General features: G+C 43.3%; 1 protein-coding gene across 2 annotated transcripts in view; it reads right to left on the bottom strand.

Moving 5' to 3' along the window:
- Window positions 1–14,933, bottom strand: part of Ap4e1 (adaptor related protein complex 4 subunit epsilon 1) — a 52,596-nt gene extending 37,663 nt beyond the window's left edge. Inside the window, exons 1-7 of one of the 2 annotated variants that reach the window (XM_041678952.1) lie at window positions 14,755–14,933; window positions 12,636–12,707; window positions 11,002–11,125; window positions 7,135–7,208; window positions 6,228–6,349; window positions 5,567–5,726; window positions 3,655–3,821 (exon numbers count right to left, since the gene is read on the bottom strand). In XM_041678952.1, coding sequence (XP_041534886.1) covers window positions 3,655–3,821; window positions 5,567–5,726; window positions 6,228–6,349; window positions 7,135–7,208; window positions 11,002–11,125; window positions 12,636–12,707; window positions 14,755–14,901 — 866 coding nt within the window. In that variant the 5' untranslated portion in view covers window positions 14,902–14,933. Of the gene's footprint in view, window positions 1–3,654; window positions 3,822–5,566; window positions 5,727–6,227; window positions 6,376–7,134; window positions 7,209–11,001; window positions 11,126–12,635; window positions 12,708–14,754 lie in introns of those variants that run through there. The other variant, XM_041678953.1, reaches the window with a different exon arrangement.
- Window positions 14,934–27,422: the final 12,489 nt, after the last annotated feature.

The raw sequence follows: 27,422 nt of genomic DNA, 5'->3' as shown, positions 1-27,422 counted from the left end.
GAAGGATGGTCCCTTTGGAAGGCTAAGAACTAGAACACAGATGAACCCAATGTTTAACATTAATGCCAGAACACTGATTAACAAATATTTTCTTAGGACAGAAAGAGCCTTGCTCCCAAAGAAACTAAATGTAGTTAGACTTGCTCTCAAATACTTCAGAAAACACTTTAAAACCAGTAATTGTATGTAAACTGGGCACAGAAGAGCATGCTGGTAGTCCAGGGTGGAAGCAGGAGGATCAGAAGTTCAAGGTCATCCTTAGCTACAAGTGAGCCTGAGACAGCCTGGAATCCATGAGACTAAGTATAAAAACCAAGACTCTAAGATATATGTAAATAAATAATGTAGGAATAGGAACTTCTTGTACTGTGGTGGTTTGAATGAAAACAGCCACCAAGAGCTCATATATTCGAATATTTGGTCCCCAGTTGTTTGGGGACAACTGTTTGGAAGGATTATAAGGCCTTGTTGGAGAAGGTGTTTCCAAAAGCCCATGCTATTCCCAGTAGCATGAATCAGATGTGAGGTCTCAGCTACTTCCCCAGTGCCGTGGCTACTACCTGCCTGTCTGCTACCATGATCCTTGCTATGATGGTCATGGACTCCACTATCCTCTGAGAGTCCCCATTATAAGTTGCCTTTGTCATGGTGTTCTGTCACGACAACAGGAAAGTAACTAAGACTGAAAGTGGTACCAGGGAGTGAACTATTGCTGTGGCAGACCTGATATGCTGGTGTTTTTCTGTTTGTTTTGTTTGTAGAAATGTGGAAGAGTTGGACTAAGAAACTACTGAATGTTATAGTGGGGCTTAAGGGACCATCTTACTTAGGAGCTGAAAGACAGTGGTGCCGAAAGCAATGTGGACTGTGGAGGCCTAGCTCAAGAGGGTTAAGATGAGAACAATATTAGCAACTGTGTTAAGAGATCATGCTTTTGATATTCTGGCAAAGAATGTTGCTGATTTCTGCCCTTGTCTTAAGTATCTGCCTGAGTTGGGCAGTGGTGGCGCATGCTTTTAATCCCAGCACTTGGGAGGCAGAGGCAGGCGGATCTCTGTGAGCTCGAGGCCAGCCTGGTGTACAGAATGAGTTTTAGGTCAGGCTCTAAAAGCTATAGAGAAACCCTGTCTCGAAAGACCAACCAACCAACAAACAAAATAAAAGAACCTGCCTGAGGCTAAACTGAAGAGGTCTGCACTAATGTTGTTGACTGTACCACAAGGTTATTAGCGATCACTCTTACGCAGATCTGCAATGAGAAGGAGTGAGCCAGCAAGTGGTACTCCTCCATGACCTCTGCATCAGCTTCTGCTTCCGGGTTCCTGCCCTGTGTGAGTGAGTTCCCAAGCTCGCTGCTTTTGATAATGAACTGCTATATGGAACTGTGAACAAAATAAACCCTTTCCCCCAACAAGTTGCTTTTGGTCACAGTGTTTCATCACAGCAATAGAAACCCTAACTATGACATGTACAATTCTCGGAACTTAAAAAAAGTCTATTTCAAAAAGCATGACGAAATTTGTACCTACACACACACCTCTATCTCCAAGTGGATCAAGACTTGGCAAAGGACAGCTATAGGTCTGAGACAATCAGACAGTTGTTGTTTGTTTAGTTTTATTTTCAGTATTAAGAAATTAGGGTTTGGGACTAGAGAGATGACTCAGTGGTTAAGCAAACTGCTCTTCTAGAGGACCCAGGTTCAACTCCCCACACCCACATAGTTTCTCACAACTACCTGTACCTCCAGTTCTAGGGGAACTTGACACCCTTTTCTGGCTCCCATGGCACTAGGTACACATATGGTGCACAGACATGCATGCAGGTAAAACATCCATACACATAAAAATTTAAAAAATAAAATAGAAACTACAATTTTATTGAAGGCCTAAAGGACAACAAAATTAGCACAAGAATAGCCATGATGAGTAAGATGTGAAAATTCTCAGATCATATAGCATCCACTCCCAATGTGACCTTCCTAAGAAGTGTCCAATAGCCTCTCTAAAACAGAATTGGTGTCATCAGAAATGATCGAATGTGGCGTTTTCTCTAATTCTTCTTAATGCTTGTGTGCTTTACTTCTTTTGTGCTTGAAAACTAAATTCTCTTTGCTGTTGATATAAATTTTATTCTAAATTTCTACTATGGAAAAATTTAAAGATATACAAACATTACAAACCTAATAAAGAGTAGTGTAAGCTGGGCGATGGTGGCATATGCCTTTAATCCCAGCACTCGGGAGGCATAGGTAGGTGGATCTCTGTGAGTTTGAGGCCAACCTTAGCTATAAAAGCTAGTTCTAGGACAGGCCACACAGTTACAGAGAAACCCTGTCTCAAAAAAAACAGAAAAAAAAAAAAAAGAGTAGTGTAAACCCTTACACAATTGAGTCACAGCCAACTTTATCTAATTCCTACACATAAAGGTTATTTTTGAAGTAAATTCTAGATTAACATTTATTGCCATAGGCATGAATGTTTCAAAATCAAATGCATTTATACAAGATAATATAGATGATATAGATACAGTCACAGTTCCTTTGTAACACACACACATATATATATATATGTACTGTCACAATTCTTTAATATTTTATGTCCAATTTGTACTTGAATTATCAGTTACATCACAATTTCCTTGAATATCAGAATCCAAATAAGACTTATTCCTTTTTATTTACATGTATTTACTAGTTTTGCGTGTATATATCCATGCATGTGTACATGTGTGTGCTCAACAGACTGTGGTCCCTTGTGTAGGTCGGAGAACACTGTAAAAGAGTCATCACGGGTTCCAGGCTTGGTGGGGAGCACCTTTACCTTCTCAGCCATCTCGTCAGCCCAGGACCCACACACTGTATTTGGCTATCTCTTCTAAAGTTCTCTAATCTGTATAGTCTCACTTCCTAGTTTTCTCTTCCATCTAATTGATGGAAATCGTGCCTGCTATTTCTCTACAGTCTATATCTTATAGTTAGTTTAGCATCATCTCTCTCTGTATTACCTATAAGATGGTAACTAACTCTAAAGGCAGGTCTGAATTTAGTTAAATTTCACACAGGTACTTCCAAGAGACAATCTCTATCTTTATCTGCTAAAGCAGATAATATTTCACTTTGTTTTCCTTTTTGTGACTTCTATGTTTTCATTAGCACCTATTAATAAAAATGGGCTTTATCATGAAATTTTCATAGTATACATAATCTATTTTGGTCATATTCACTCCTATTCATGGCTGTAAATGTGAATAGTTTTTATGTGCTAAAAAAAAACAAAAGAAATGTACAGTCCATCTGAAATTTAGGCTTTAGTGTTTATAAAACCCTTTCCTGGAACATATTAAATGTGCTGTCTACGGTTGTTTAGCTCTATGACAACAGAGTGGAGCAGCTGCAGCAGATAGCACATGACTCACACGGGTGAAATATTACCGTTCACCCTCTATGCTAATGCTCAAGCAGCTATGCTCCACAAGGGGAAAATGTGGGTAAGCTAGGAATGCCCCAGCAACCTGAAGGACTCTGCTCTTACACTGGTTTATTTACCACCATAAGCCGGTAAGTGCTAGGAATTTTGGTTTTTCACGAAACTTCTCCGTGAGCAAGCACAGGCTATGATGAGGTGTGGTCACGGTGTGACCTGGAGAGCCTACCTTTGATCATCCTTTCCCAGCAGTCCCAGTATTCTCAAGAGCTGGATCTGTAACCACGGCGCTGGCACACTGTGGTAACTAAACTCAACTGGGAGCTTTCCTCCCACCACTTGCTTCAAAATTGTCACAAAACTCTCAGTCAGATCTTTATAGCCAGAGGAATTTTCCTACGTTAAAAAAAAAAATCTGTTAATGTCTTTTCTTATCTTTCTTTTCTGACCTCAAATGTGCTATGTGGCCAGCATTATTCTTTTATATCCATATATACACATGTATACACACATTTTATAATTTCATACATCAATACTGTATTTACATTGTGTTCATTCCTCCCTCTTATCCTACCAATCCTCTCATGTCCCTCCTCCACTTCTCTCTCAAATTCATGACCTTTTTTTAATTATTATTCTCTCTCTCTCTCTCTCTCTCTCTCACACACACACACACACACACTCACACACACACACACACACACACACACAACCTGCTGAGTCCACTGAGTGTTGCTAATATGTGTATGTGTTTAAGATAACCACCTGGTATTAGATAGTTTATTAGGGGCTCATCCTTGGAGAAGACCAACTCTCTGTAGCCATTAACTGCCTATAGCTCTTCATCAAGGGGTGTGACCTTGTGAGATTTCCCCCATCCACAATGGGATGTCACCTGGTATCATTGTTCAGGCTTTGTTTAGGCGACCACATTGTTGGGATCATGTGTGTAGCTCCCTCTCACATTGTAGAAGATACTATCTCACAGCATATGCCCTGACCTTCTGGATCTTACAATCTTTCCATTCTTCTCCAGGGTGTAGGAGTTGTGTTGTAGATGTAACTATTGCGGTTGGGCACCTCACAGTCAGCTGTCCTCTAAAGCTGGATCAGTGTGGATTGGAACTTCCAATCTTTCTTGCATAAAATTCATATTATTAGCAATTTATAAAAGTTACATTTAGAAGTAAATAGCAGCATAAAATATATTTATGTGTGTGAGTATGGTAGATATCTGCACATGTGTGTACAAGAGTGTGTGCCTATGCACATGCAGAGCCCAGAGGAGGATTCTGGGACTCCTGTTCTATCACCCTTTGCCTTATTCTCTTGAGGCAGCGTTTCTCACTGCACCTAGAACAAGACTGTCAGCCAGGAGGCCCTAGACCCCTTTTGTCTCTGCCTCCCTCAGCACTAGGGCTACAGGCACACACATGGATCACGACACTAGGACTACAGGCACACACATGGATCACAGCACTAGGACTACAGGCACACATGGATCACGGCACTAGGGCTACAGGCACACACATGGATCACAGCACTAGGACTACAGGCACACATGGATCACGACACTAGGGCTACAGGCACACATGGATCATAGCACTAGGGCTACAGGCACACATGGATCACAGCACTAGGACTACAGGCACACATGGATCATAGCACTAGGACTACAGGCACACATGGATCACAGCACTAGGGCTACAGGCACACATGGATCACAGCACTAGGGCTACAGGCACACATGGATCATAGCACTAGGACTACAGGCACACATGGATCACAGCATTAGGGCTACAGGCACACATGGATCACAGCACTAGGGCTACAGGCACACATGGATCATAGCACTAGGACTACAGGCACACATGGATCACAGCACTAGGACTACAGGTACACACAGATCACAGCAGTAGGGCTACAGGCACACATGGATGGCCATGCCCAGCTTTTACATGTGTGCTAGGATCTGGTCTCAGACCCTCCTGCTTGTGCACAAGCATTCTTACCCATGGGCCAACTCTCTAGCCTGATAATGGTATAAAGTATTAATCATTTTATTGAAATATCTGCATTTTCTTCAAATTCCATAGTGATAGTTGGTAACAACTGAGCACATACTAAAATTACCAACTTACCTTAATCATCCTAAGGTATATATGCAAAGAGGCAGCCATGACACCAACATCTCTGTCACAAAGTGCTTTCCGAAATTTAGTATGGATATGTTGTACTTGATTAGGGGCAATGACATAAAATTTGTATAATGCCAGAACTGCTTTTCTTCGTATAATCTCCCTAAGGGTAAAAAATGAAATATAAATAAGGCAAACTGGGCTACCAAGTTAATTATTTATTCTAATGCAGCAAAGTATAAAAAAGACATGACCATTGTCTTCAGGATCTCACTGCAGCTCTGGTCACCTACAGAATGAACAGTAGAGACACTCAAAAGGTTCCAGCCTTAGTTGAGAACCTACTGGCAGTTGGCGACTGCTGGGGACAGGGCCACTGTCAAGTTGCTTATGTGTTGGTGGATGGTTCAACACCCATGCATGCATGGGCAGCACTAACTGGACTCCGTTGGCTGCTGTTATTGTCAGTATTATTAGAAGGAGGGGAAAAGGACATAAAGGTGAAGAGGTTGTGTTGGGAGGGCTTGGGGAATTAGAAGTGGATATGATCAAGATACATTGTACCGATGTATGGAATTGTGAAAAAATAAATAAAATATACACTTAAGTAAATTTTTGTTTTGAAAAAAAAGTCAAGAAAACTATGTCAAAATAATTTACTTACTTAGAATGCTGAAGTTTGTCTTCTATTAATGGAAGAACAGCTGGAATCATTTCTCGAGGGAAAATCTGGCTGACAACAGTAAGGGCCATACATACTTCTACCAGGTTAGTGCTCTGCAGGTCCTGCCATAAGCACGAAAGAAGACAGTCTGCACAAACCAAACATCACAACAATCCTGCTTGCTTAGTAATCTCCTCTCTTTATAAGCAATTTATACATTCACACTTGCCTCAGAACCTACAAGATACCCCCCCCACCCCCCCCCCCCCCCCCCCCCCCCACACACACACACACACACTGATTTCATTTTCCGTAATAGTCAAATGCTGCTGACTGGCTACAGGCCAGAAGAGTCTCCTTTGTTATAGCACTCTAATTTTTCCAAATTAATAAAACAACTTCACAAACTTTTCTAGTTAACATAAATGGAGCTTTAGAATTTATACAATAAAAAGTATATGCTCGCCGGGCGATGGTGGCGCACGCCTTTAATCCCAGCCCTTGGTAGGCAGAAGCAGGCAGATCTCTGTGAGTTTGGCACCAGCCTGGTCTACATAGTGAGTTCCAAACCAACCAGAATCTAAAAAATAAAATAACAAAAACCCCTTCTAGATGTGGCTCAATGGTAGTTCCTTTGAGGACTGGAGTTTAAATCTCAGTGCCTAGGCCAGGCATCTCACAACTGCCTGTAACTCTTGCTTCAAGGGATCTGATGCCTTCTTCTGACCCCCACAGGCCTCTGCCCTTACATCCACATATAATTTAAAAAATAAGCCTTTAAAAGTTATCTAAGACAATTCCATAAGTAAACCTACACTTTCAAATTATTTAAGTAACTATGACTACATAGTCACATGAGAGCAGAAATAAGACTTCATATTAACCAGCATACAATATGATACGGTACCTTTACCACTGTATTCACAAGAAGAAGCAAAAGTTCATGACTTTCATGTAGAAATAAAGAAACAGCCAAATAACCTATTAAAAAATGAAGAAAAAGTTTTCATTACTAAGTATCCCCCAAAATTCCTTTCCTAGTAAGTTAAAGCCCATAAATAAATCCAAGTGTGAAGCATATCAGTTACAGGTAATATAAAAACAAAGTGTAAATACAGGGTTAACAAACTTCTCTAAGATGATTTCAGGTGTCCTTCGTCCTGCACATTCAGAATCACAGATTCTACAAGATAGATACCAAATTATAGCCCCATGAATGTCAGAGATCTAGTGAAAATCTCCACATGATCAATCAAAATATTCTCTCTTAGAGCCAAACGCAATTATTCAAAAACCTAGTTATTAAGTTAGCATCAAGTCACTGATGATTTATTATCTATAATCCTGTTACTCACACCTTACTTTCTCAATCTGAAGACAGTGTTGAGTAACAGTTCACTGGCCGGCACACTAGATGGACTCACTGTCCAATGATCATTCTGTTTCAAAACTGTTTTAGGGCAGAGGAATGAATGCACTGACATCATGACAAACACGATGAACACGGGACCCATGCACTTGACGGAGTTTCTGGAGACTTTTTACTATGTGTCAGTAACTACAAGCTTTGCCTCGTTTAATTCTCCAAACAACCCTATGATGTAAGTAGGATTACTATGCCAGTATAGAGATGAGGTCAAAAGAAAGGCTAACATCCCAAAGTCTCTAGCTATGACATGGAGGAACCAGGACTCAGACGCAGACAGAGTCAGTCCCCATGTACCTACCTCTCATCCTCACTCTTCTTCCTCTTTCAGTCCTTTCACTAGAGATACTAATGTTAGCTATCCTTACTATTACCTAGGAACTATGTGTCCTTGTCCACTATACAACAGAAATCATTCAGCAACTTCTAGTCCCAAAACCACAAAGGAGTAGCACACCCAGCTCTAATTTTTCAATACGGAGGAAAAAAGCTATTACTCCCCAAAGGGAGGAAAAAGCTGACTAGGCCAGGCAGTACCCACAGCAGAAGCTACGCCTTCTTCAGGTAAGGTATCACCCTCACCCAAGTCACCAAGACCAAAGTCAATAAACTAGTTCAAAGGTCATATTAAAGAAACCTTAATTCGCTGGGCGATGGTGGGGCACGCCTTTAATCCCAGCACTCTGGAGGCAGATCTCTGTAAGTTCAAGGCCAGCCTGGCCTATATAAACTCGAGGTCAGCCAGGTTTACGAAGTGAGACTGTGTCTCAAAACAAACAAATAAACAAAAAGAGCAAAAGAAGAGTTTGTTTGGGCTCCCAATCTGAGGGCTAGCCACTGTGTAGAGAAGACACAGTGGAGGCAGCTGATCACACTGTATCATAGGCAAGAGGCAGAGAGCAGTACATGACACAAAAATAAAATTGGAAATAAAAAATGAATGTTAAGTATAAAAATTAAAATGTAACAAAAGTTATTCAAAGTAATCACACCACCTATTTTGTTTAGTCTTTTTGTCAACTTGAAAGAGGACTCTCAACTAAGAAAATGACTCTATCAGACTGGCCTGTAACCAAGTCTATGGGGCATTTTCTTAATTAATAATTGATGTGGAGGGGCCCAGCCCACCTCTGGGCAGGTGCTATAAAAAAGGAGGGTAAGCATGCCTTGGAGGAGCAAGCCAGTAAGCAGAATTCCTGCATGTTCTGTGCTTTAGCTTCTGCCCTGAGCTCCTGCCCTGACTTCCCTCAGTGATAGACTGTGGCCTGGGAGCTGTAACCTGAAACATGCCCTTTCTTCCCCATGTTGCTTTTGGTTAGTGTGGTGGCTAATCTTGTCAATCTGATACCATCTGGACTCAACTAAAACCCAAGTAGCAGGGCACTCCTGTGAAGGATTCCCTGGGTTGGGACATTTTAGGTGAGAAGACCCACCCTAAATCTGGGCCATTATCTCCTGGCTCTTTGCCTGCGTGCCCTTACTCTCACTAGCAAGTCCATCAATCCTGTCGCTAAGGCATTACTTTGATGATACAGATTCCAGCACAGACTGAAGATTGGCTGAGACATCCAGCCTTGTGGGCTGAGCAACTGCCAGATCCTTGGCCTTCCTGTCAGGAGTCAGACCACAGCCTGAAAGTCACTCCAATAAATCCCACATATAAATATCCATCCTCTAAAGAACCCCAACTAATGTAGCAAGTGATTTACCACAGCAGTAAAAAGCAAATTAAGACACCACCAATTATCTGTATTTTTTTCCTTTTTTTGTTTTTTAATTTGTTTTGTTTTGTTGAGACAAGGTCTCTCTATGTAGCCCTGGCTGGCCTGGGACTCACTACTTAAGATAAGGCTGACCTTAAAACTCCGAGATCTGCCTGCCTCCGCCTCCCAAAAGCTGGGATTAAATATATGTGCCATCACCACCAGCCCCAGTATTTTCAATTATCTGTTGTTTTCAAGAATTCCTGCCTATGCCAATACAGTAGTCAGCCAGGTAACAAGAGAGTAGGCTAAAGTCCTGTAGTAGGAGGCCACTTGTTTGTTCCCGGCTGCTCAGACCTGAAATAACCAACAGAACTGTATTAATTAAATCACTGCTTGACATATTAGCTCCAGCTTCTTACTGGCTAACTCTTACATCTTAATTTAACCCATTTCTATTAATCTGTATATTGCCATGTGGCTTTAGCTTACTGGGTAAAATTTCATCTGGCGTCTGTCTCTGGCAGGGCTACATGGCTTCTCCTGACTCCACCTTCTTTCTCCCAGCATTCAGTTTAGTCCCCCCCCCTACCCTGCCTAGTTCTACTCTGTCCTATCAATAGGCCAAGGCAGTTTCTTTATTAACCAATGGTATTCACAGCATAAAGAAGTGAACCCACATCAAAGTTTCAAACACCAATGAACATAAAAAAGAAAAGTTTCAGACATATGAAAACTCTCAGGGGGTTGGGAATCTAGAAAGCACAAAATCTTAGGTTCACATAGCCAGGAGTGATGGTATAATCCTAGACCCATGGCTCTATGATAAATTAGAGGCCAGTCTGAACCATATCAGACTAGCTCAAAAAAACAAAACAAAACAAAAACCCCCAACAAAACAACAAAAGGAACCCCCCCACTACACAGAATTTTCAAGGTACAGCTTGGTACCTAAGCGCAGTGGTCACAGGAACAACTCTGTCAGGAAATAAAATGCTTGCAGAACTAGTCTGAGATACACAGAAGAGCTTTCTGAAGACAATGAAAGCCTGCTGGAGTTAAATCCCAGAGTTACAGAAGCTTTGAAAGAAATCAATTTTAAAATAAATTACTAATAAAAACTTCTTTATCGGGATTATAAAAAGTTTGAATTAGTCTGAAAGCCGAAACATTAATCAATAGTAAGAAAAGCCAGATATCACCATGAGGGACCAGATGGAGGGACTGATCATTAAATTAATGGGGTTAGACAGGCTTCTTAAAGTATGAGTTACTAAAGAACAATTTACATACAAGAAAGTCATCTCTTTTATATGTAGTTTAATGGATTTTACAAATGTATGTAGCATCTCATTATCCCATGATCAAGTACCTTTTAATCGTCCCTATAACTCCAAAATGACTCATATCCAATTTTACGTATAGACTTTGTGTTCTAAAGGGCTAGCGTTGGAAATCTGAGCTGGGATATAGCTCAGTGGTAGAGAACTTGCCTGTGCATGTGAGGGTCTACAGGACTACAAAAAACTCGAGGACTATAAAAAAGAAAAATATGTAATGCAATGCTCTAAAAACATAACATATACCAGCCATCATTTTAACCTTAGAGAAGCAGTAAGAACAGAAGTCTTAAACATTTACATACCCACTCTTTTTTCCAAGAGGTTTCCTTGTTGGGCCAACTTGATTGCATGTATATATCCAAAGGAAGCGTCATAGCCAAGCATTTCACAATATATAAGTCTCACCATACATTCCTTCATCATTTTCTGAAAAGCGAAACATCCCATCACTACATAAACAAATGAATGCTTTCAATTTTCTGTATGCCACACTCATTTAACAAGGGAGTCATTTATCCTGGTGATGAAGAATTGCCTAATATCAGAATATAGAAATAAAAGTTGCTTCTAACAATCACCAACACTACTAAGGTAAAAAAATTAGTTCAATATTTTATTGACAATGAGACTATAAACTACCTGAAGCTAGTTCTAATTCTATGCGCCAGAGAAGTTTCATTAGAGGTGTTCCGCAGACAAAATTTCATCCATGGTGATCATCTTTGGCATTTAAAACCAATTTGAGCTGGGTAGTGGTGGCACACACTTTTACTTCCAGCACTCGAAAGGCCAAAGCAGGCGGATCTCAGAGTTTGAGGCCAACCTGGTCTACAGAGCATGTTTCAGGACAACCAGAGCTGTACAGAGAAACCCTGTCTCAAAAAACCAAAGGGGGGAAAATCGATTTGAATATATTTTACCAAATGAAAACAATCTAGAAAATTGATACAAGTTGGTAAAATACTCTGTAATGAAAATAGTCTATTTTAAATATCAAACTGCAAGCCAGCTGTATTCCTTTCATACTAGTACTTAGGAACTAGGTAGGAGGCTGAAGCAGGACTGTGTGAGCCCAGGAGTTGGAGACTAGAATAAAGAACCATCTCAGGCTGGGTGGTGGCTCATACCTTTAATCCCAGCACTCAGGAGGCAGAGGAGGGTGGATTTCTGTGAATTTGAGGCCAACCTGGTCTATAAGAGCTAGTTCCAGGACAGGCACCAAAGCTACAGAGAAACCCTGTCTCAAAAAAACAACAACAAACAAACAAACAAACAAAAAAAACCCCAAACCCTCAAGAAATGGAGGGAAACAATCAAACTGAACACAGCATTATTATATTACAGCTATGTAATCATCTGCTGTATAAGAACTCTTTTTCTCTTTTTAAATAACTCTCAATACTGTGAACTGAGAGGCATAATTTCATGAACCATTTGGCCATTACAAACTAAAATTCTTTTTTTTCCCCGAGATGGGGTTTCTCTGTGTAGCCCTGGCTGTCCTGGAGTTCTGGAACTAGCTCTGTAGACCAGGCAGGTGTCAAACCTATAGACGCAGGTAGTAGAGAGAACCAACTCCTACACCTTGGTCTTCTCTCCACAAACATCATGGCATGCACACATAAGCACAGGCTTACATACATACACACACTAAAAGTTTCAAATGTAGTAAGTGTTAAGTAGCAATACACACTGCATACATTTTGTGTTGAATTGATACAGTGTACCCCATAAAGATAGAGTTAGAACATGTCAATTAAAAGGATGGTAACAACAAGCACCCAAGTCCTAATCTAAAGATGTGCAAACTGTCTCGGAGTGGCCAGCATGGAGTAGCCGACTGCTCACTGGATAGCCACTTAGTGACTACTGTTGCAAAGGCATACTCTATGGACCCAGGCTTCAAGGGCAAGTGTGCCCAACTGTGCAAGCCTACCAGTGTTGTAGTCGGAGCAGAAACAGTCGCCTTCAGGCTGCTCAGTTCCTGCTGGATCAATTTCTCTTCTTCCTGAAAAACACAATTATAGCCATTTCAATTAAAATGAAGTATCATTCTTTAGAAAAGTTACATTTCCTGGTCCACAGGAACCTCCTTGAAAAGAATAATTATTTCCAGGTTAACCTACTACTCCTCTCTATTTCATTCATTTGCTAGTAACGATTGGCAGAATTAAAAAAAAAATTCAAAATAGGGGTAGCAAGATGACTCAGTGGGTAAAGGTGCATGCTGCCAAGTCTGATGATCTGAGTTCGAGTTCAATCCCTGGAACCCATATGATGGAAAAAACTGACTCCTACAGACAAGTGCCCTATCATGACACACAATCCATTAAGCACTTAAACATTGGCCCAACTATTGGCTAATACAATGCTATCTTTTTCCCCCTGAGACATGCAGGGTTTCTCCAGGTAGCTGTTCTGGAACAGCATAGACCAGGCTGTCCTTGAACTCACAGAGGTCGGCCTGCCTCTGTCCCCAGTACTGGGATTAAAGGTGTGCGCCACCACCACCCAGCTAAACGACGTTATCTTTAAATCACACAACAAGTTAGGGCAAAAAAGATGGTGCAACAGAGAAAACTGCACACTGCTCTTGCAAAGACCCAAGTTTGGTTCCCAGCACCCACTCTGGTGGGTCACAACTGCCCAAATCTCCAGAGTCAGGACATCAGACACTCACTTCTGGACTGAGGGCATCTGCATTCATGTACACACACACACACACACACACAAAAACCCCAAAAAACTAAAAGCAAAATATCTAAAAACAAACAAACCCTACAAGTGAAGCACTACCATATCGGGTTGCCTGTGCAGGTTCCAACTGCAACCTAAGCCAAAAACCAGTCTTGACAATTTCATTCGGGAGAAGGGGTAGATGGCTCAGTGTGTAAATGCACTTGCTGCATTAGCCTGAGGATTAGAATCTATCATAAAAAGCCTGATGTGGTGAGGTGGATCTGCAATCCCCACTCCCTCCACCCCCCAAGCTCCCTGGCCCTCCTGCTTGGAGTATAAAGCACAGAAGAAAACAAGAGAGATCTTATCTCAAACAAGGTGGAAAGTTAGTACCAACAACAGCTGTCCTGTGACCCCTACCATATAGTACACGAACCCTCACCAACACACCACACACACAGTGCATATATATATACACATTTAAAAAAATTTGCCCCCCTTACACACACACACAAACAAACATACAGTACATACATATACACTTTTTTTCTATTAAAAAAATTGGCCACTCCTACAAATTAGCAAAAGAAAATCATTAAGCTATGGTAAGTACACCACCAATGACTGTGGGATGTGCAGCAGGCCCTGCCCAGTACAGCACGGCTACACGCCAGCTTACAATTAAAACACAGGGACATTTTACACCTTTGAAGGCATCTTGTTCTTCTTGCTCCTCTCTCCACTGGCATTGAACTTACTTACACTTAGGTTAAGCCCAAAATCTTTGGAAAGAAATGTATTTTATTATTTTCCTCATTATTTAACGCATATCTGGGCTTGATAAATACCTGCTGAAGAAATTATGACACAATATTATGTTTTTAAGACATACACGCCTTAAGGCTTTGGATCAGTACCATACGCAATCCGTGGGAGTTCACTAATTCTATTGTAACTACTCGTCTTCAAAGCCCGTCTTTGCCCAAGCCGTTGGTCTAGCCTAAGAACCTCAAGCCCTGCAAAGACAATAGCACTGTCAGGGTTGTCAGCTGCGGTACGTGATGCCTCCAAGGAGGAACTAAATTAAAACTCAACAGGGAAGAAAGGGAAACTTCGTAGACGACTATAGCCCGAGACTAAAATCGCACTGGCTCTTTGCACTCGACTGACAGCTCCTGTAATCCTCCAAGCACCCCATACATCGGTTTGACGCTGAGAAGACACGCGGAGGGTCGTCGGACCACTAGACTAGACAGTCGGCCTCCCTGCGGTCGGTGCAGGCAGCAAACTCCAGCTTGGGGAGTCCGCCCGGGCTCGTCCGACTAGCTGACCGGAGCCTCCGGCCCGGCCCACCCCACCCCGCCCTGCCGACCTACGTGCTTGGACGAGAGCGCAGTGACGCCGCGGATGAGGCCGCCCAGCCTGGAGAAGAAGGGAGCTCTGGAGGCCGCAGGCCCTCCCAGCTGGTTCTGCAGGAAGAGCCCAGGCAGCGCTGTGAGCGTCCTCTCCACCATGTCGCTCATCGCGGCCTCCCGTCGCGGAACCTTCACGCCGAGCCTCCCGGCCTCCGTAGTCACTTCCGGCGTTTTGAATAAGAAATCTTTATTCGCGCCGGGGTGGTGCGAGCAAGATGAAGTTCCTAGGGAGACCGCCAGGGGACGCACGAGCCTACGAGAAAGAGCCGAGTCCTCCAGAGGCATGAAGATCACCCAGCAGCGGTGAAATGGGTGCGCTTGAGTATTCTTGTATTTTGTAGATTCTCCCAAGTAGTAGGTTGATGAATTCATGCCATTCTCCTGCCTCAGCCTCCAGGTAGTGGAATTACAGACCTCATCCACCATCTTCTTTATCGTGCTGTGAACACCTGAAACTTCGTCTGTGATAGGTGAAATTTTTAAAAAAAAAATCTTTAAGTTGTTCTCGTACCTATTCCTCAACAAAAGAAAAAGATTGCCCAACAGAGTAGTTCTGCAAAGATAAATTTTAATTTATTGAAAAATTTCTCAATATTTAAATTTTATTTAAAACAGATTTTTCGGTAGAAGTTAATATTCAATGCCAAAATAAATTTTTATTTATTTTTAATCTAGACGCTTCTGTTAGTTTAAAAAAATTAGAAAATTTATTTTCTGGGCATGTGTAATGGTATTTGACTGTAATTCCCGCATTGGGGGTGGGAGGAGCAAGAAAGTTCAAGGTCATTATCAGCTGCACACTTCAAGTTCAAAGCAAGCCTGGACCGTGTGAAACCCTCCCTGTCTTAAGTTTCCCCACCCCACCCCCCAAATTTTATTTTCTTGCATCTGAAAAATGCTGGAAAAGCAATATCAGATACTTCTCTGACTCAGGGGAAAGGAATGTGGTAACACTGCCAGAAGGGAGAAAGGCTGTCTTTGTTCTGGCCTGGGTGGTGTTCACCTCAGCATGTCTCAGCCAATAGAACATTTTCAAATGTAGTATGGTGCCAGGAGGGCAGGGTCATTTGGCCGAAGTTGAAAGGGAGAAAAATGACCCCTTTGAAACAGAGACGTGATAAGCTAAGCTAAGCTCTGTTGCTACCCAAAGGAAGTTCCGCTGAAACATCTCACGCGGGTCGATTTATTGTATTGAATCGGCTAGAGAATAGACATTTTTTGAAAGGCTCAAAAAAAAAAAAAAAAAAAAGAATCCTCAACTTGATGTGCCTGCTATGCCTTGTTCAAGCGCATGGGAGGCCGGCCCCTTTCTGAACAGAGACAGAGTAGTGGAGGGGAGGGGGTAGATGGGAGTTGGGGAGGGGGGAACAGGAGGAGAGGAGGGAGGGACTGTGTGGTGGGTGTGTAAAATAAATGAAAAAGGTTAATTAAATAAATAAAAATAATATGTTTCTAAAAATATGAAGTGTAAATTATGTGTAGTATATAACACTTGATAACAGTGATACATGACTGTTTTTATATGTAGTATTTATATTTTTGCTATTTTCATTGGTGTTAATACTACTTCTGTAAGAAAAAAAAAAGAATCCTGCAGGACGTGGCTGTGGACCAGCTTCAGAGAAGCTAGCTGAAAGAAAAGATGATTGCGTGGTACCGCAAAAGTGGGATCTAGGAAACTTTAAAGAATTCAGCTCAGGAATTAAGTCGGGTAGCATAATGACGCTTGCCTTTAATCCTAGCGTTCGGGAGGCAGAGGCAGGTGGATTCTCTATGAGTTCGAGGTCAGCGTGGTCTACAAACTGAATTACAAGGCAACCCCAAACAAATAACCACCACCACCAAAAATAAATAAATAAATAAAGTTCCATTTTAATACACGAGGGGGCGCCAGAAGAGGGAAGGGCAGACCTGAGTCCGGTCCCAGCCCTTAGCTGTACAAGCTATCTCAAGTTAATTGATTTTTTTTTTCTCTGTGGTTTTGGAGCCTGTCCTGGAACTAGCTCTGTAGACCAGGCTGGTCTCGAACTCACAGAGATCCGCCTGCCTCTGTCTCCCAGTGCTGGGATTAAAGGCGTGCGCCACCACCACCACCGCCAGGCGTCTCAAGTTCATTGAATTTCTGGCACAGATTCTTAAAAAAAAACAAAAACAAAAAACAAACAAACAAAAAAAAAAAACAGACCTCTCAAGGTCCGTCCCTCCCCCTTCCATTTCTTTCTTTCTTGAGAAGAGGGAATGTGCTTGAATCTGAAAAGGCATCGGGAGAGCCAGGTTAGTAGTAGAGCCTCCTGGGAGAGGCAACAGTTACAGCCAAAAGAAATGGCCCTCTGAGTTAGCGAGAGCTGGGCGCTGAGAGCCAGTGCAGCTAGGAAGAGGACTGGGGTTCTGTTCTCCGCGTGGGACTGATCACAATCGCCTGCAACTCCAGTTCTAGGGCATCGGACAACCTCTTCAGTGTCTCAGGACACCTGCATACATGGAGGCGGGTACATACACGTAGGCACGTACATACACACATAAAAATAAAATAAATACATCTTTAGAAAAAAAAGGAAAGATCCCCAAGAAGAGGTTTCCTCCCATCCAGGATGAGGCAAGCTGTTCTATCCCTCTCTCATTCTGAGTCAGTCCCATTTCACAGAAACCTCTGCTTGTGTTTCCTTCCCTCTGCTTTGACCCGTAGCCAGCAGACCGTGTCCAGTGTTTTCCCACTTCCTCTGTCCACCCGAATCAGCCTGGCATTAGCTGGAAGAGTTCTGTGTTTTCCGGATAAATCCCTCGACAGCAAATTCTTTGTGGTGAAAATCTCCATTAAAAGTCCCCCATGACGCAGTTTATATTGTCCAACCTAGTAAGTCATGGTCCATAAGACAAAATTCCATTTCACACTGTGTGTTTGAACAGTCCAGTTGAACTACTTGAAAAGAAGTTTTTTTGTTTGGTTGGTTAGTTTTGTTTTTCAAGACAGGGTTTCTCTGTGTAATCCTGGCTGTCCTAGAACTCAATTTGTAGGCCAGGCTGGCCTTGAACTCAGAGATCCAACTGTGTTTGCCTCCCGAGAGTTGTGATTAAAGGCGTGTGCCACCACGGCCCAGAATAAAAAGATTTACTCTACAATATTTTGACTTTACCCCAAATAGCTTAAGAAATAGAGTAAAACAAACAAAAAGCCACACAAAAACAGCAACAGCAGTCTATGCTCATTGAGCGTTTTCCTGTGAGTAACCATTTTACAAGTCCAGTTCCCAGAGTATCTTTGTAAGGGCTTCTCCTAATGTCTACAAGATCCAGGATAAGGAAAAAAAATTGAGCCAGGATAAACAAAAGTCTTTCCAGAAGAAAGGGGTGGGAATGCAGTATCCAAGCACGCCTAATCCACAGTGGCACAGACAGCGACCAGGCCACCAGAAGTGAATCAAGTTAAAGGCAGTAGAAGTTACATTCCAGGAGAGGTGCTCATGCCCCTCACTGACCTGAGGCTGTACTGACTACTGACTAGTAAGAAGCAAGCAAGACTTTTAAAAACTCCAGGCCTTGGGCCAGGGAGATGACTCAGTGTGTAAAGAAACTCCCCCAAATCCACACAGTGGAAGAAAAGAACTGACCGCCACAAATTGCCCTCAGACTTCCACATGGGCACCAACACACACACACACACACACACACACACACACACAATCACACACACAACTGAAGTAGCCCTGACATGAGTTTAAAAATCAGTAACTCACAAATTGTTCCATCAGGAAGCTAAAGTACTACAAGCCCTGGAGCAAAGGTTATACTCCCCAATCAAGGGAAGAAGGCACCTCTTGGAGAAAGGAATTCAGTACAGAGTAAGCGGCAAGGGTCTGAGAGGCAGGAAGCAAGGACTGGGAAAGGTTGTAAACAGAGACCGCACTTCCATTCTCCCGGCTACTCAGATCCAAATAATCACACAAAACCATATTAATCACAACACTGTGTGGCCAATGGCTTAGGCGTATTCCTAGCTAGCTCTTATGTCTTAAATTAACCCATTTCTATTAAGCAATGTATTGTCACGAGGCTGTGAGGTACCAGTAAGGCTCTGGCATCTTTCTCCTTCTGCAGCTGCAAGGCATCTCTTTGACTCTGACTACTGTCTCTCTCTATCTCTGTTCAGATTTCTTTACTCTGCTAAGCCATTGGCTGAAACAGCTTTATTCATCAATCAATAAAAGAAACACATATACAGAAGGACAGCCCACATCATCTCCACTTTTCTGTCTATTTAAACCTTCATTTAAAATGAAGGTTTTCATTTTAACATAGTAAAATTACATTTATAAAACAGTTATCAAGCAAGAATTACAGTTACAATATTTAGTCCATTTACATTTGGCAAATGAAGGAAAATACTCTATCTCTCCTATCTTTGTGAGTCTAAAGCGTTATATCTAAATTATCTTTTATCATAACTAATTATATGATAACTAAGTTATCATTAACTTTTATCTAGTCTTCAACTCCATTAAAGACCTCCAGAAGGATATAATATTACCTAAATAAACAGGAAGTACATTGTAACCAACTTCCAAAGTTCTAGAATTGACAGAGACATTTTGCTGCCTCCAAATTACAAAGAAAGGAGCAAAACAACATCCTGACCCTTTGTTAGGGCAGTGGCAGCCTGTCTGGAAGGCTATGTGACCACCTCAGGTGGGCCTATGGCTTTAGAGCCTGACTGTCACACTATATAGAAATATGGGTCTACACATGATAGCTTTAAAATACATATGTTGGTTTAACTTAGCAGCCCACAAAATCAAATGTTTCTCTGCAGTCAAAAAATGTAAAGAAAACACAATAATATACATAATCCAGACTCTTTGTGCATTCCCCATCTTTTCATGCCCATTATGATTTTTTTTAATTCTATTTTTCCTTTAAGAACCTCAATTTAAAACCCTTAAATTATTTTTTATTCCATGATTCCACCTATCTTTTATCCTCTTTGTCTAAAGCCCATGCACATTTATCAAACATACTGTGGCCCATTCAGAGGCCTTTTTTGTCTGAATCCGTCTTTACGATGTATCTGTAATCTTTTTCTGACCACTTTTAAATCGTAAGCTTCTTGACTGCAGTGACCCTGGATGCTGGCTCCATTTCTCTCGGCCTTTTAATATGGCGGAGGTACATTCTTTCCCAGCACTGGGACCACCAGGTAGAATCCATGCTCACCACCTTAACTCTGGGAAGCAGTATGCAGCACATAAACCCTTTTAATCTGAGTAAAAGCTAAATCTGTCATGCAGCATACAATGTAGCCTGGAAATGTCTCTGTGTACGGAGGCAGGAATTCACCAAGCTCTCCTGCCTGTGCATACCTAGCAGACCTGATCTGGCCAATTGCTCAGGCTTGGAGTGCTGAGCCACTGGCACATTCTTAGCTTCTTTCCTCCTAACCCCAGGTGGGCATAAAAGCACCCAGACCTGAAGTGGGTGGTGGCCCACGTGGGTTAGCCCCAAAAATTTGGGTGCCAGATGTTGCTACAGTTATTCTCTGTCGCATTGGTCCCCCAGACTGGGTTTTCTCCACCTGCCTGTTCCCGAAACTTCTTATAAAATTACCATTCTGAGGCTTAATATTAATTATGTACCCTTTGGCCATTAGCTCAGGCTTATTAACTAACTCTTACATCTTAAATTATCCCATTTCTATTATTTTATATTTTACCATGAGGCTCATGGTTCATTATCTCACACCTTGTTTCTTGGACTGCTACAAGTCAACTGCCTGACTCCACCTTCTTTCTCCCTGCATTTAGTTCAGTTTCTTATCTATTTATCTTCTGTCCTGCCATAGGCCAAATCACCTTCTTTATTAACCAATGGTAATAAAACATATTCACAGCATACAGAGGAGAATCCCACATCATCTCCCCTTTTCTGTCTAAATAAAAAGAGGGATAAAAAAAACTTGAGTGCAGTCTTCTCTCTTACGGAATGCTTGAGCCTGGGTCAAATGAAGAAACCTTTGTTCATTCCTATACCCCAGACTGGCAACCCAAAATGCCGGAAGGATGCAGAAGGATGATGACTGACAGGAAGAAGGAGACTAATCCTGCCTGCCAAAATGTCAATGGACTTATTGGGACATATCTTCAAGCCACCCACCTGGACCCCCCCCCCAAAATTGAGGAACTGCTCAGATGGTCCCATCTCAAGGTTAGGTGTTTGAGATAGGATAGAACAGGTAACTTCTAAGTGCCTGACCTGTAAGCTAACCAATGCCAAGCCTACTGGAGGGCAGCCTGGGGTGTGGCTGAGAAGAGACCGCCCTGAGTTACATTGGGAAACCGACTTCACTGAAGTAAAGCAGGGAAAATACAGTTACAGATATCTGTTAGTTTTTGTAGACATTTTGTTTTTCAGGTTAGATAGAGGCTTTTCCCACCAGACATGAACCGGCCCAGATGGTGGTCCAGAAGTTACTAGAGGAGATCATTCCCAGGTATGGCACCCCTGTTCTGATTGGTCCAGACAATGGGCCAGCCTTTGCAGCACAGGTAACTCAAGGTACAGTGAAAGCACTTGGGGAAGATTGGAAATTGCAATGTGCCGATAGGCCCCAGAGTTCTGGTCAACTAGAGCATATGAGTTGGATCCTAAAAGAGACCCTCATCAAATTAATTGTGGAAACTTGCGGTGACTGGGTGGCTTTCCTCCCCTTCACCCTGTATAGGGTGTGGCACTCCCCTTACACACTTGGGCTTACACCATTTGGGATTATGTTTGGTCAGCCCCCTTCCATCCTCCCCAACTTGCAGTCTGACTTGCTCACTGAGGTCAGTGGCGTTCATTCATGCTTACCTCCTTGAATGCAGCAGCCTCGGTGTTCAAAGACGGCTGGCCGAGGTTGCAACCCGTGTATGAGATGGCACCTCCACCTAGTCCACATCAGTTCCAGCCTGGGGACTGGGTCTATGTCAGGAGGCACCAACACAGGACTCTAGAACCTCACTGGAACCGACGTCATGATTCTGACCACCCCTACTGAATCAAGGTCAATGGGGTCACCACCTGGGTACATCACTCCCACACCAGCATGGCCGATCCACACTTGACGGGTCCACCGGAACCTGTCCCAGATGACACTGGACCTCATTGGAGTTGGACTGTAAAGCCTGACCCTGACAACGCACCCCCCCCCCCAGACTCAAACTTAAGGTCAGATCTCCCGATGGCCATATTAATGCCTGCTCTGTTCCTCGTCCCACTGACACCAGGCAGGGCCATCAGTAGTCCACATCAACCTCTAATCTTCGCCTGGCAACTTCCAGGTCCCCATGGTGACCTGATCAAGCAAATCTCTAGCGTTTCCCCACAAGGGATATGGTTCCCAGACATTGTTTGACCTCTGTGAGATAGCGAGTCCTGACTACAGCACTGCAGATCTTGGATATTCCAACACACATGGTAGCTGCGGAGCTGACCACCTAAGAAGGGCAAGCTTTATGTCTGCCCAGGGTGGCATAGATCAAAGGGTAAAATATCTGGGGGCCCAGCGGATTATTTCTGTAAGGAGTGGGGCTGTTGAGTCCGCTGAACATACATGGTGGAAGTCCCCTGTTACAACAGATCTCATCGTCTTCCAATGGGAATCGAACAGTGTTCCTGCTGACCCTAGAGTTCAGTATCCATGTAACATCCTCTGCCCAGGGCCTATCTCACATCTGTGTATCCAAGTAAGAATAGCTGTTACAAACCAAGGAAAAAAAGGAAAAAAACCAAGGGATATAGGTAGAATATGGGGCGTTACAATATATGAGAGATCCTATCTAGGAACCCTATTCACCCTACATCTGATTATCACAGTTCCTATCCTCCCGGGAGGGCAGAGTCCCTAAGATATAGGGTCCAAGAAAACACTGGCTCTGCCTGCATCATCCTCTCTCCCCAACAAAGCACCGGATCGTCCCTGGTCAACTCACCCTATCAGGTCACCGTGTCCCTGGATGCACCCCATCTCTCCACCGCATTGCCTATTCCAGCCCTTGTAGGATCAGACCCCCTTTTGAGGTTGCTTGAGGCCTCCTCAAGCACTGAGGTCATCAATGCTACTAAACCTGACCTCCCCATTCTTGTTGGTTGTTGGTTGATGCTAAACCCCCCTACTACGAAGGGGTAGCTGTAACAGGATATTACACACAATCTGACCGGTCCTGACAGTGTCACTGGCAACCAAAGGGGGACACCAGGCACAAGTTACAGTTAGTTAAAGGATTTGACTTTTGCTGGGATTGTACCTGATACCTTTAAACCTCTGTGTAACCAGATGATCCAGACACCCCTCCCAGGTTTCCCTTACCCTCAGAGGACAGTTGGTGGGCATGCTCTCCTTCAGGCTGGCCCCTGTGTTCGTGGGCAAGTACTAAGTCAGACTAAGGACTTCTGCATATTAGTGCGCCTGGCCCCTAAGATAATTTGTCATACAGACAGAGAAATATAGCAGAGAACAGGGGCATCTGACCACACTAAAAAGGAAGCCTATAATCACACTCATGGTAGGCATTCTCCTGAGCCTTGGGCTAGCAGGTGCAGGAACTGAGATATCTATCATCTTTGGCAATGCAAGGCAGATATTACAATAATTTATGGACTGCAATTGACCTAGACATAGAAAGACTAGAAAACCCCATTGCCGACTTACAGGAGTCTCTAACCTCTTTGGCTAAAGTAGTGCTGCAAACAAGAGAGTATTAATTCTTGCATTTTTACAACAAGGTGGGCTCTGCGCAGCTTTAGGAGGAGAATGTTGCTTTTATGCTGATCATTCCGGGGTAGTAAAGGAATCACTGGCCCGAGTTAGGGAGGGACTAAGCAAAAAGAAAAAGGAAATGTGAACAGGCTCAAGACTGGTTCGAATTTCTACTTAATGCCTCTCTGTGGTTAACTACCTTAGTCTCCACACTGCTAGGGCCCCTGCTAATCCTAATACTTTTACTTACTTTTGGACCCTGTATCCTGAACAGGCTGCATGCTTTTGCTGGGGAAAGGATTAGCACAGAACAGTTAATGGTACTACGGTCTCAGTATATATTCCTAAGAGAGAACCCATGATTGGGTCCTCTAGTTACTTCTGGAGGGGGAAAGTGAGACCCTCGCCCCAGCAGATCTGTAGCCATACCACAATCTCTGAGCACACTGACTCTGAACCCAGAGCCAGTGAAGAAACACACCAGTATATGGAAGCTGAGCCAGCAAGAGAAACATTTTATTCCTAAACCCAGAACCAGAGAAAAACACCCTGACCCTCAAACCTGAGCCAAAGAAACACACTTGCCCCTAGAATCCGAGCCAGTGAAAGAAACACACTCTGACCCTAAAACTAGAGCCAACAGTCTAAAAAGGACCAGTGAAAGAAACTCAGTTTGGCCCTGAAATCAGAGCCATCTCTGCCCCTGACCAACTGAAACACAAAACTAGCCAAACCAGAGCAGGAAAACCCAACCAATCCCTGACCTTAGCCCTGAGAAGTAGCTCCCCATAGTCTAGAGGCGTGACTTCTCCCTAACTTTAGTCAGGGAAGTAGCTCCCTCTGGTCTAAGGTGTGACCACTCCTTGACCCTAGACACCATGGACTCCTCACCTTGGGAGAGGCCAACCAGAGTGGGCAACTCCTTACCCCAAAGGGAACAACCAATGCCAAATCTGTGGCTAAGCAGGTTTAGAATTCCCCAAGCCTTCCCCTCTTTACTTGGCTACTATAAAAACCCTGCCCATACTGCTCAGGGTTTTTCCTCCTCCTCCTCCTCCTCCTCCTCCTCCTCCTCCTCCTCCTCCTCCTCCTCCTCCGCTTCAGACAGACAAGAGGCCTGATTTAACTCACAATAAAGACTCTTTGCTTTTGCATTGGATTCGGTCTCATGGTGATGTTTTTGGGATCTGGACTCTGGGCATAACAAATGATCTATGAATATGATTTTGCAATAAGTTTTAGGCTTTAAATAGAACCAAAAAAAATGAAAAAAGAACTGTGAGATGCTTCAGTTGCTGTAATAAACACCCTGACAAAAGCATGCTAAGGGAGAAAGTTACTATGGTTCACTTTTCCAGAGGCATAGAGTTCATAGGGAAAGATATGGCAGGTGGCAGGAGCAAGGAGGCTGGGTGGTCACATTGTATCCACACCTAGGAAATAGGTATAGGTGGAGTTTTTCTATGTCTCGGCAGCCACTCCCAAATAACCATTCAGAGACTTACTTCTAATTATAACTGTTCGTCCAATAGCTTAGGCTTATCTCCAGCCAGCTCTTACTGCTTAAATTAACCCATATTTCTCATCTACCGTCTGCCACGTGGCAGTACCTTCCTTCAAGACAACATGTTCATCTTGTTTCTCTCTGCATCTGAGACTTTGCCCTTCTTCTTCCCAGCATCCTGTGTCTTGTCCTATCTAGCTACCAACCAGTCAGCTCTTTTATTAAGCCAAACAGAAGGTGCCTTCGCAAAGACACATCTTCACGTTGTACAAAAAGATTAATCCATATAAGGTAGGATTTAGCAACCTTAAAACCCACATTCAGTCACCCACTTCCAACAGGGAGTTTCCACCCCACAAGATTCCACAGCCTTCCCAAACAGCCCCACCAGTTGAGGACCAATGTTCAAAAGCCTGGAGTACCCTGGGAGGGATCAGTTCACATCCACACGGCAATAGAAGAACCTGGGTATCTGGAGGTGCAAATGCTGAGTGTTCTCCATTTGCACCTCCAAATCCATTCTACCAATGGGCACCCATGCCTTTCAGCTGTCGGTTTCTATTAATCAGTAAGGAGGAAATCTGTCTGGTTAGATTCTCATGGTGCCTTCTCTGATCCGTTGGAGCCTCTGGCTTGTGCCTGCATGGTTTGGGAAGCCCCATCTCCCCTCCTCTTTCTCTCCAAATTTCACCTGCTCAGTCTCCCCATGAAGGGAGTGTAGTTCAGCATTCTTGTCTGCTGTTGTAGCCCATTCCCTTCATTTTGCCAGCAGCCCGAGTCCCTGCCTAAGTGACCATCCTTGGGCACAAACCCAAACCTAGTTCCTAATAAAGCTTTCTTGCCCTGGTTCAAATGCTCCACTTCTCTAGCCTCCTTTCTCTGTGACCAGTGAACCCATCCAGAAGTTGCTTTGCTCCCAGTAAACCTGTTGCTGGTTTTTTTTTTTCTCAATTCAGCTTGATCTGGATTACTGCGTCAGCAGAAAAACATATTATTTGGGGCAGAAAACCTATTACTCTCTGCGGAGTGTCCGCATGCCAGATTCATTTCTCTGTGGAGTACTCAGCTTGTGTTTCACCACCTTCTTCATGGTTTTCTGCCCAGCCTGGCAGTTTTGTCCACCAGGGGATCTATGGTAAGTGCAGACATACTCCAGTCTTCTAAAGGATCCCCGGAAGCTGTCATGTTCAGGGCTGGCCACCTAATCTAAAGAAGTACTGCTTCTCCTCTGCTCTAGTAACTGGTTCTGGGGTACCATCCAAGCTCCTGCTCCCCAAACGCGGTGAACTTGCAGAGACTAAATAACACTCTACTGAATGATAAGTGGGTCAGAGGGAAAAAAATCAAGAAAGAAGCTAAAAATTCTTGGAAGGAAATGAAAATATAACACCTCGAAACCTGCAGAACACATTAAAATAGAGGGAAGTTTATAGCTCCAAGTATCTACATTAAAAAATCAGAGCCAGGCGGTGCTGGCACCGTGCCTTTAATCCTAGCACTTGGGAGACAGAGGCAGGTGGATATCTGTGAGCTCGAGGCCAGCTTGGTCTACAAAGCAAGTTCAAGTACAGCCAGAACTGTTACACAGAGAAACCCTGTCTCAAAAAAAAAAAAAATCAGCCAGGCGGTGGTGGCGCACGCCTTTAATCCCAGCACTCAGGAGGCAGAGGCAGGTGGATCTCTGTGAGTTCGAGACCAGCCTGGTCTACAAGAGCTAGTTCCAGGACAGGCTCCAAAAAACCACAGAGAAATCCTGTCTTGAAAAAAAAAAAAAACCAAAAAAAAATCAGCAAGAAACCAGACATTGTGGTACACGTTTTTAATTCCAGCTCTTGAATGCAGAGGTGGTGGATCTCTATGAGTTCAAGGTCAGCCTCGTCTACAGACTGAGTTCTAGGACAGCCAGAGCTACATACCAAGACTGCATAATGAGACCCTGTCTCAAAAACAAAAACAAACTGTCTCAAAAAAAACCCTGTCTCAAAAAAAAAGAAAGAAAAAAAGAAGGAAGGAAGGAAGGAAGGAAAGAAAGAAAGAAAGAAAGAAAGAGGGGGGAGGGAAGGAGGAAGGGAGGAAGAGAGAAATGAAGTTTGCAGGAAAATGAGTGGAACTCGGTGATCCAGACCCAGAAAGACAAACACCGTATGCTCTGCTCCAGGCCTTTCAGATTTGAGTTCATAACCTGTATCTGAAAAAACTAGGAAAGAAAAAAGGGGCCACAGAGAGAAAGGGGAGGGGTGAGGATAATAGAGAGGGGTGGGGGCGAGACCTAGAGAGGGGACTAGTAGAAGACAGGTGCTACAAAGGGGATAAGAGAAAAATCGGGGGGCAGGAGACTTTAACTGGGGAGGAGGGAAAAGGATATTACAGGGGGAGGGGAAAGAGGAAAGACAAAAT

This window comes from Microtus oregoni, unplaced genomic scaffold (genome assembly GCF_018167655.1).
Source record: "Microtus oregoni isolate MIOR12 unplaced genomic scaffold, Mior012 000031F_ref0000149, whole genome shotgun sequence".
Taxonomy (NCBI): domain Eukaryota; kingdom Metazoa; phylum Chordata; class Mammalia; order Rodentia; family Cricetidae; genus Microtus; species Microtus oregoni.
This window is presented reverse-complemented; position numbering and strand designations above follow the sequence as displayed.